The sequence below is a fragment of the Alligator sinensis genome, unplaced genomic scaffold (genome assembly GCF_000455745.1).
Source record: "Alligator sinensis unplaced genomic scaffold, ASM45574v1 scaffold7_1, whole genome shotgun sequence".
NCBI lineage: Eukaryota > Metazoa > Chordata > Crocodylia > Alligatoridae > Alligator > Alligator sinensis.
In genome coordinates, this window is record NW_005841843.1 from 5,882,160 (window position 1) to 5,891,039 (window position 8,880).

General features: G+C 42.5%; 1 protein-coding gene across 2 annotated transcripts in view; it reads right to left on the reverse strand.

The window, feature by feature from the left end:
* Positions 1–8,880, reverse strand: part of SLIT3 (slit guidance ligand 3) — a 393,886-nt gene that overhangs the window by 327,916 nt on the left and 57,090 nt on the right. For both annotated transcript variants that reach the window (XM_025205769.1, XM_025205766.1), the window contains exon 5: positions 1,491–1,632. In XM_025205769.1, coding sequence (XP_025061554.1) covers positions 1,491–1,632 — 142 coding nt within the window. The remainder of the gene's footprint in view (positions 1–1,490; positions 1,633–8,880) is intronic.

Below are 8,880 nucleotides of genomic sequence, written 5' to 3' on the forward strand. Positions count from 1 at the left end.
AAGGAAGAGAACATATATGTAGCTTGGTAACAGCCTTGACAACCATCTAGCTGCTATAAACTCATTCCAAAGCATGGGACCAGCAGAGGGAAATTTACACCACCTCCCCTACTGGGGACAGTCCATCCTTGAGCCCAACACAAGGATGTTTATGCCTATATTTTGATAGAAAGCAGGGAAGCATCCCGTGTTTTTACAAGTGAAGTCAAGCATGTGAATATTTTTCTATTTCCTGTAAATATTCTACATGCCCCAGGTACCTTGGCTAGTATTATTTTAAGACAGTATTTATATCTAACTTCTGTTCAGCAAACTTTAAAGTTTTAAATATAACTTTTTTATATAATTGTAAAATCTGAGCAAAAAGTAGAAACTTATTCAATCAAGCACAGGGAACTCCTTCAGAAAACTATTCTGGGATAGTAATCACAAAAGTTTTGATGAAGTCATTAAGCAAGTGCCACATGGAGCAATCGCCAATGAAACCTGTGATCCTGGCATTTTAGATTAGATGCAACTCTCAGTCAAACTCTTGGCAGTGAGATACTAAATCACAACAGGCCTGCCTAGAAATGAGAGATGTGCTTGAGCTTTATCCCAATGAATCTTGCAGTCTAGCAATATTTCTGCAGCAGTGAAAAGCTAAATTGGTCCAGTTACTACATGGATACAATTGAATTCATAATTTTTAGGCTCTTAAAGCTGGTTGCAAGAAGGATACTATCTGCAGTATAACCACCTCGGGAAGAAAACAATTGCTCACCATTCCCTGTGGAACAACCAAAGCAATTTAGTTTCATGTCACACTATTCATAACTGTGGTAGATTGTACACCTTCCTATAAAACTGTAGACACAAAAGTAGACAACTGCATCAGATAAAACTAGTAAAGACAAGTAAATCAGTTAGACTAATATCTGAAATGGTGACATGAGAATGCATTCAGCTAAGTGTTAAGATTTGGGATTGATGAAATGGAAGAGAAAAGGGGGGGAAATAATTGGGAACAATCTGTTCAATGTCAGTCTTCAGCAAGAGACTACCTGGGCATTCTGCCTGCCTAACATGAAAAGCTTCCAGTCTCTAGGGAAAATCACCAAGGTAGCTCAGAGTGAAAACAATCCTGTTAAGAGAAATACAAGATATATTTTCCTCTACTGGAAAATATACATGTCTCTAGGTATATGACCCAAGCCCTGGTTTCTGAAAGTGAAAATACAATTTGAAATGAATTTGCTGAGAACTTGATCTAGTTCTCAGGCCAGAGCTTGCTGCAGATTATCTCATTTTGTTTTTAAGAATGGCTTGAGTCATAAGACCAAACCTCCCACCAAAATATGGCGATAATAGCCAGGCAGCCCACAAATGACATTGGTTATCAACTGAAGGGGCTGAAAAAAACTCTGGCTCACTTCCATAAAGTGAGACTGTGAAGACAATTAGACTTGGAATATCACAGATGAGAATGATATTTTGATGCTGACACTTACATTTCCCAAATATCCTCTGGTAGGTTAGCAGGAATTTCTGTTAAGCCCCTTCCTCGACAGTCCACAACATTGTTGCTACAGGTGCAAGCAGACGGGCAAGTGATGGAACTGGCACTGCAGGATGGAGGCTCAGACTGGGAACCTTAGGAAGACAAAGACAGTACCAAAAAATTAGGTTTGCTAGTTGATCATTTACTATTTCAACAAGAAAATAAACAGTCACTGATTTTTTTCAATTTCATTGTATATACTAAGTGTTAATCTCTTTTGATTCCATGTACTTATTTTATAATATAAATCACCTACAGAAGCTACAGAGAAAACTCGGAGTTTACTATGATCTTACTATTTTGTATATCCATTTATTAATGTCCCTCCCCTGCCCCCCTCCCGCTGCCTATTGGATTGGCCACCAAGGTCAAATTACTTGAACCTTAATTAGAAAATTAAAAGGTGAAGATTTAGGAATATTTCCAAAGAGTGAGATTTGTTGGTGTACTGAATAGTTTTGCCAGGAAAATAATAGGAATGCAATCTCTAGAGTCATTTAAGTAAAGACAAGACAATGAACTTTCAATCTAAAGTAAATGAAGGCACAATCCAGCACTTGCTGAGGAAAACACTTGCAGACCCAGTAGGTCTTTTCTATTTCCAGTTTGTAAGAAATCTACATGCCTCTTGAGGTTTGAATATACCACTATGAAACAAACCATTATATTAATTATTATAGCACAAAGGATGCAGTGGTAAGATATTTTTACGACATAAGGTGAAGGAATTTATGGAAAAGAAAAAGTAATACTACAATACATAAAAATTATGATCTCAGTCCTGGTAGCTTTTACTCAAGCCAGTAGTCTCAGTGGAAGTCCAGGAAGCTATTCACATGTGTAAGAGGCCATGGACAAACATTGCATTTGTAGTGCTACAAATGGCTTTTGTTGCACTACAAAAATAAAAATAAAAATTGAGAGGACAGACATGTATGCCCCCTGAACAGCTACAAAAATGGTGGAAAGGCTAACGAAATGTTCCTGGATGACACAAGAACTTCTCTGTAGCACTTAGTTTTGTAGTGCCAAATGTAACATCTGAATAGTCCAAAGGTGGAGGGAGGAAAAGCAGGATGGATAGTTAACTAGTATTGCCTCAGTGCTCAGCACACTGGATGACAGCTCACCACTGCTTCTAGGCTTAGGGGAGAATGCAGGGAGGAGGGAGGGGAGAAGACAGGGGCAGTACCTCTCCCAAAAGCGCCTTCCCTCACTGCTCCCAACTGTCAGCCACCCCAGAAAGTAGATCCAACAGCCCCCACACTCCAATCCCAAATCTCAATCTATTAAAATATGAGACCTTATTTAATTTACTTTCTCTTTATTTCTTTAAAAAAAGTTATACTCCTTTTTATTTTATTCTTCAGTGACTGACTTCATTTCATCACCCTTCCTCTACCCCCATTTCCTTTCCACCTTCCATTTCATTACCCATCTCCATCCCATTAACTCTCCACTTCCCAACTTCACATTTCCACTTTCTTCTCCAACCCATCTCCCGCACACCTCCACCCACAGCAGGGATAGTGGCCTATCCTGGCTCACCAGCCCTGGATTGGCAATTTACAGCTGTAACTGCTAGTCAGGCCCTTGTTCACTGGCCTTCTAGTGGCAAGTCACAGCTGTGCAGGTGGGAGACACTGAAGGTTTTTAGCCTTAAGGTGTGGTTGCTCCAAATTCAGGCTAGCACTAAAACGGATCAACCTTTGAACAGTTCAAAGTGCAATGTGAAGCAAGGCCCTTAGGCTCTCAGTCTGTATACATTTTTAATAAATTAATTAAGTCCAAGTTTAATTTACCCTTCAGTAAAGTTTCCAAAAGTGTATTACTTTTACCAATTTCAGCCCAAAGATTACAGTTAACATACTTAAATTTTTGTATCAAGATCTTTTAATTTTAGCAGGTTTTAGTTATCTCTGTATGGTGGATTGCACTCTATCTATCTATCTATCTATCTATCTATCTATCACAAAACCCAGAGCTTATCAGTTATGGCTAAAATGTGCAAAAATACATATTTTTCCTTGCAGTTGTGATACAAACAACAACAACAAAAATTTTAACACAGACTGATAAAAACATAAGTATATCACATTCACTAAGCAAATTCCATTCCTTCTGTTACAAAACACTGAAACTTCCTAAAAGTCAAATCACAAGCTAAGGAGGAAATAGAGGAAGCCATAAATGAAACTGTATTTTCTTTAGGGTTATGCTGGAATAGAAACATGCATGATATTAAGTCAGACATTGGAACTGCAGCTGGCAATATGGCCCAAAACATTTGAAAAATTCTTTTCCCATCAATACAACTTCATTAGGAACAACTCTTAACCTATGTCTGGTGTTTCATTCAGACCATTTAGATCATATAAACTGGTGACCTGTGCAATGTTAACAGTTAACTAGAACACTGTGTCAGAGCCTACACCCTTTAGCAAGTCCAATAGAAATGTATCAGATCTATGCAAGTGCATTCTGGAAACACACCATTACTATAGGGAAAATATTTGAATGTAATTCAAACACCTGGTGGCTGGCAATGTTATTATGCAAAGTACAGCACTTAATGCAGTAAAAAACTGGTTTTAATGACTAGTGGCCAGGAGGCTTTTCTGCATCTGGGGAAGAATAATTTCTAGAGTGCTGATTCAGAGTGCTGCAGCTAAACTGCAATAAAAATACTAAATTGGAACGTTCTGTGAGAATTGGTTGGATTGTCTACCATATTTTAAACTATAGGAAATTCACAAGCAGCTGAAAGACTGCTCAGAATGCTCGCAAAGTACAAGATGTAGTTTGGACTAGCATGTGAGAAACTGCATGCTATTTACAAACACTGACTAATTGTAATGATATATACAGAAATGCCAGAAGGCAACCTACTTGCCTTCTACATGAGGCCGATGTTTTAATATGGCTAGAAGAACCAAGATTTTAAAGTCAGATCCCATAGTTCGCAATGTCTAGAAAATGAAAACTGCAAGTAGTGAGCCTTACACATTCAGGGGTGATGGCTCTTGACAAAAGCAAATGAGAATCACTGCAAACTTGTGCCTTCTGTCAGAAATGTCAGGGAGTCCATTGAGAATTTGTGCCTAAGTGCTTGAATTTCCATTACCTCAAAAAAATGGTGTTGAAGTGGTCATCCCTCTTTTGATCTGCCAATATTATGTGTATAGGAAGTGTCAGAAAAGAAGGGGAGAGAGAGAGACAGTATCAACAATGACTTATATTTTGAGATATGAGTCTTAATACCGTGTAAGAAAACGGGCGATCCAACCTTAAGAGCAGGTTCAATAGTTCTGGAAGTGAGTTAAAGTTTATTTCAGGGACTTCTCAAACATCTGTGTATTTCATGTTCCCTCACATTAAGCTTTTTAAAGGGACAGGGACATTAGCATTACAAGAACATCAGATTATTTAAACTGAAAAAAATACACACATGCAATTTAATTTTCACATTTGACGATCATCATGATAGACAGTACTGGTAGAACCATCTAAAATTGATGTTAGTTCCAATTTCCCATTATAAGGCTTTCCTTTCCTTTGTATATAACTTCGTGAAAGTCACCATTTGGGATGAAATTTTCCATTCTAGGTCTCTGTCACAGATTTATTTATTTATTTTACAATTTATAGCGCTCCACATGTTCTGTATTCAAAGCAGAGGTCCCATTGACTTCAGATGCAGCTGTGAATATTCAGCAAATTGGACACCGAGAAAATGAGAAACACACAGTTATTGGCTACCTGTAAAAAAAGTGGGTTAAGTCACTTGTCCAGCTTAAAAAGGAATCTCTGTGGCATGGGAAGAAATAGACTCCATTTCCCCAGGACATTATTTATCTGACTCAGCAATGAGATCATACCTTCTCAAATTGCTTCATTAACTGCACTCCTTCCAACTTCTGCCATGAATGAAATGGGGGCTCTACAGAAAATAGCCTTATTTACTGTATAGCCTGATTCATATCCACAAGTAGCATCAATCTGAGATCACATATTTAAAAACATATTGCCTAAACCAAAGGTGGGCAAAATATGGCTGTGGGCTGGATTTAGCCCACCAAGGGATTTTATTCAGCCCCACGCGGCCCAGGTCCAGGGGGCAGCCTGGGCCATAATGCATGAAGCTAGTCCAGTTACCCCCAGGCACACAGCAGAGCTGGTCCAGCATGGTGGCCGCACTCCATTTCCTGGCAGCCCCAGCACCAGTGGTGGCTCCTTCCAGTTGCTGCTGCTGTTGCCAGTGTTGCCACTGCCAGCCCCAGTCCCACTGTCCAGGCACTTCGGCCCATCTACCCCACACCCACCACTGGGGCCTCAAGATGGAGTGGGCAGGTGGCCCACCCTGGCATAGACCCAAGGAAGCAGAATTATTATTGCACATGGATAGCCTTCCCCATAGCTTTTGTTTAACTTATAATGCATTATCCCCTCTGCATGTCAAACACATTGGGACTTCATTGTGATATCTATCTAAACTCAAAGAATGTACACTTTAAATTTAAAATAAAAAGGACAACTGTCTTCCCCCTTCAACTCCTTTTCTCATTTAAAAATATTCAGCAGAACCTTAGTTGCTGCACATAAGCATAGCTCCTTTGAAGTCAATAGAGATGTACCATATAATGCCAGCAGAAGACTTGGCTCAAATGCGGTGCCTTAAAATGACCTTACTGTCCCAGTACATCTTTGCACATTGAAAACATTCACAGCTGCTGTTAGTTGTCCCAAAGTGAGCCATTGTTTTTCTGTAAGGGCAACATTTCTCAAGATGGACAGTTATATGTCACATAATTTTGCTCTTTTTTTTCCCTTGCCATATTGGGTATGAAGTGCCAACATAGGCCTAAAAACATGTAAAGCTGTTGGTAGATTTAAACAGGCAGAATTCCAAAACTGAGAAGATGCACACTGGGAAAAAATAGCTCCCTATCAGGAGAAGGGTGGATGGTAGTTAGCTCAAATATTTTGGACGTATTTTATGATACAAGTGATGTGTCTCAGAAGAGGATTTGTGAGGAGTGAAAAATACAGGCTTCTGAGAAACCAGCAATATATCACTGCAGGTTGGGGGAGCAATAATATACTCTCTTTTTATTAGGATGTGACATCAAAAAATCCCAACATTGCATTACTAGTAGCAGTTCAAGAATATAAGCCTGATGATACAATTAACTGACTGCATCCAAGTCAACATCTACTAAGAGCTCCATTACATTAAGTACAACCATTAAAAAAACCCAGCCTGAATTGATTCAATCTTTGCAAGTAAGTCTAAACTGTGTAGACTGAACTGATTTGCAAGTGAATAGACATTCACTGTTGATTCTGGAAATGCAGCCACATGCCTGAAGTGGCTCAAGCTAGAAGCCAGGGGATGCTACAGAAAACGCTTGGCTGCAGGGAAGCTGTGCTGAAGAGGGGCCATGGCCAGGCCCTGGCAGGCTGAGTATGATTGAGGAGGGGTTTAAACTCCTACCCTGGCCTGCAGGGACCCCAGCTGGGGTCTGCCTGGAGAGGGAAGGGGGAAGCAGCACCTGCTGGGCATTTCCCACCCCCTCTCTTGCTGCTCGAGTGGCAGTGGATGTGGCCAGCCCCGGCAGCAGCATGAAGTGAATGGAAATGAAGGGGGGTTTAATTCCCCACTCTGTCCCCTGTCACACCAGCATGGACCCAAGTCAGGATCTGCCTGGCCGGGGTGGAGCAGCCTGTGTCAGGATCCCCACCACCCATCCTTGCTGCTGCAGTGGGAGGGGCAGAAGTGTGGCCAGGTGCTGGCCCACCATGGCCCCCTGAGATGAAGGGGGCAGGGAGAGGGTTTATTCCCCCTCCCTCCCCTCTCCCCCCAGGACCTCAGCTGAGGTCTGCTTGGCTGGAGCATAGCATCCCCTGTCAAGCATTCCCACCCCGACCCCCCCATCCTCAACACTGGAGCAGCAGGGGGCACGGCCAGCCCCGGCAGTAGCCTCAAGCAAACAGGGGAGGGAGGAGGTTTAATTCTGTCCTCCCTGCCCTGTCCCACCAGCACAGACCTGAGTTGGGGTTTGCCTGGTCAGGGTGTAGCAGCTGGTTTCAGGGTCACTCCCCACTTATGGCTGCAGTGGCAGGGGCAGGGTCATAGCCAGAGGCCAGCCAGCATGGCTCCCTGAGGCAAAGGGGGCAGGGAGGGGGTTGCTTCTTCTCTCTCTCCCCGGGGAACCACAGCCTGCCCCCATTGCCTCAGTGGGCCATGCCGGGCCAGCACCTGGCCCACACCCCTGCCCCTGCAGCAGTGAAAGGGTGGGGGTGCCCTGACATGGGTTGGCCCACCCCCGCCAGGCAGACCCTGACTCAGGTCCAAGCTAGTGGGACAGGGTATGGAGGGGGTAATTAAATAGTGGGAGCAGGCATGGGAAATACCTGATGGGCTGTTGCACCCCTGCCTGGCAGACTCCAGCTGGGGTCTGTGCTGGTGGAACAGGGGAGGAAGGGGAAAATAAACTTCTTCCCTGCTCTCCTCACATTAGCAGGGTGCCGGCGTATGGCCACACCCCCACACCTGCTCCAGCTAGACAGCAGAGGGACAGGGCCAGCCCTGCTCTACTGGAGCAGGTAGCACAGCCAAGCCCAGGGCTGCAAAGCCTGCTGGGATGCTGGGGGACTCTGATTTAACTTAAGCCAGGAAGGGATCTGGGACAGAAGTTCCCTAAACTGGTTTAACCTCAATCAGTTGTGTGATACTACATTCAACCAGGTTTATTTCAAACTGGTTTGGGTCATTTTGAAACTTGTTTATGTGCACTGAACTTACATTCAGTTACAGGATTAAACCAATTTCTGATCACTTAAACCGGTGTATGTATAACTTCTGTCCCTAGCCTTAGAGTTCAACCTTTCCGTTCAATGTTTTGTGACATGCAGGGTATTATAGAAACAGAACATTATATGAAGTGATCTGCATGGACAAGGGCTATAAGGTAGAATGAGATTTTATAGGGGACAAAAACACAGAACTTTGTGGTTTAGGAGGCAAAAAAATAAAAGCACTAATTAATATCTCCATTACACCTAAGCAAGCTATTAGACTTGCCAGTGGGGATGCTTGAAGAGAGAATACATGTTGCCTAGCGAGCTCTGTAAATGAATACAGTGAGAATTAAGAAGTGATCTTTTTCTGTTTTCCATGTCCTCGCTCTGCCTTTCAGATGACAATTTGCAAAGCCCTGATCCAAAGTGGGAGATCTACTGACAAAAATGGGAGATCTTACACTGATTTGGGATTAGAACCAAAGAGCATTTATCTGTCTGTTTCCACAGGAAATTAAGTTCCATCCTCCCCCCCCCCC